The sequence below is a fragment of the Eimeria mitis genome, genomic scaffold (assembly GCF_000499745.2).
Source record: "Eimeria mitis Houghton genomic scaffold, Emh_scaff1337, whole genome shotgun sequence".
In the NCBI taxonomy this organism is placed as follows: Eukaryota; Apicomplexa; class Conoidasida; order Eucoccidiorida; family Eimeriidae; genus Eimeria; species Eimeria mitis.
In genome coordinates, this window is record NW_013568822.1 from 6880 (window position 1) to 8164 (window position 1285).

Here is a 1285-nt window from a genome sequence, read left to right on the forward strand (position 1 = left end):
GGAGAGTGTGTTAGAGGGTGGGGTTGCTGTACCTTTGATTATGGCGAAGATAGAGAAGAAGAAAGCTGTAGAGAAAGCAGCAGAGATAGCAGCAGCAGCAGATGGGGTGATGGTGGCTCGGGGTGACCTGGGTCTGGAAGTAGCAGCAGCAGCAATGCATGCAGCACAGTATAGGGTACTGCGAGCAGCAAAAGAGAAAAAAAAAATAGTAGTAGTAGCAACACAACTCATGGAGACTATGATGGTGTCTCCTCTCCCTTCTAGACCCGAAATAAATGATGTTGCTGCTGCAGCAACAGCAGCAGCAGATGCTGTTATGCTTAGCCAGGAGACAGCAGCAAGCAGCAGGGGCCCCCTCATCACCCACACACAGCAACATATACTCACATACACAGAAAATACACACACATACTGGGCCCACCAGGACCTGGGGGGCCCCCACGCAGCCACCTTCCTAGCAGCCGCTACGCACCTCTGCACGGGGGCCCCCCTGGGGGCCCCCCTAGGGGCCCCCCTGGGGGGCCCCATGGGGAGTCTGGGGGCGGTGGAACTGCAGCAGCAACCGCAGCAACCGCAGCAGCAGCAGCAGCAGCAGCAGCAGCAGCAGGAGGGGGAGAAGGGGGGAGAGAGAGAGGAGGAGAAGAGAAGAGAAGAGAGAAGAGTAGATAGAGAAGCCCTAGCTGTTGGGGCTGCAACATGTGCCCGTGCATGCAGTGCCAATGCTATCATAATAAAAACAAAAGATAGGGGGGCCCCCCTCTCTCTCTCCGCGTTGAGGCCCAGGGCCCCCATCGTTGCTGCTACAGATGACCTCAGACTAGCCAGACAGATGCAGCTGTATTGGGGTGTATTGCCTGTCTTCTTGGGGCCCGCACAAGCATACATCAGCAGCAACTATATAAATATAAATAAAAATATAAATAAAAATAAAAATAATAATTATAAAGAAGAATATACACAAGCATCTACGAAACAACAAAAGATCACAACGCATCAACAAATTGTAGAAAATATAACACAGTATCAAGGGGCCCCCGAGGGGGGCCCCCAGGGGGGCCCCCATGGGGGCCCCCAGGGGGGGGACCAAGGGGGCCCCCAGGGGGGCCCCCACGGTGGGGGCCCCGAAGGGTACGATGCTGCTGAGGGGGATTGGTTTGAATACGCAAAGAAAAAGGCAAAGGAAGAGGGGCTGCTGCAGGAGGAGGGGGCCCCCATCGTTGTATGGGGGCCCCCAAGGGTACGGGGGGCCCCCGGGGGCCCCCGGGGCCCCGGGGCCCCCGTTGAT

At 56.3% G+C, this 1285-nt stretch overlaps 1 protein-coding gene across 1 annotated transcript in view; it reads left to right on the forward strand.

Moving 5' to 3' along the window:
- Window positions 1-1285, forward strand: part of EMH_0034930 (pyruvate kinase, putative) — a gene marked incomplete at both ends in the record, with an annotated part of 6012 nt that overhangs the window by 1523 nt on the left and 3204 nt on the right. The window contains one exon of the mRNA XM_013494925.1: window positions 54-1237. Within this exon, the coding sequence (XP_013350379.1) occupies window positions 54-1237 (1184 nt within the window). The remainder of the gene's footprint in view (window positions 1-53; window positions 1238-1285) is intronic.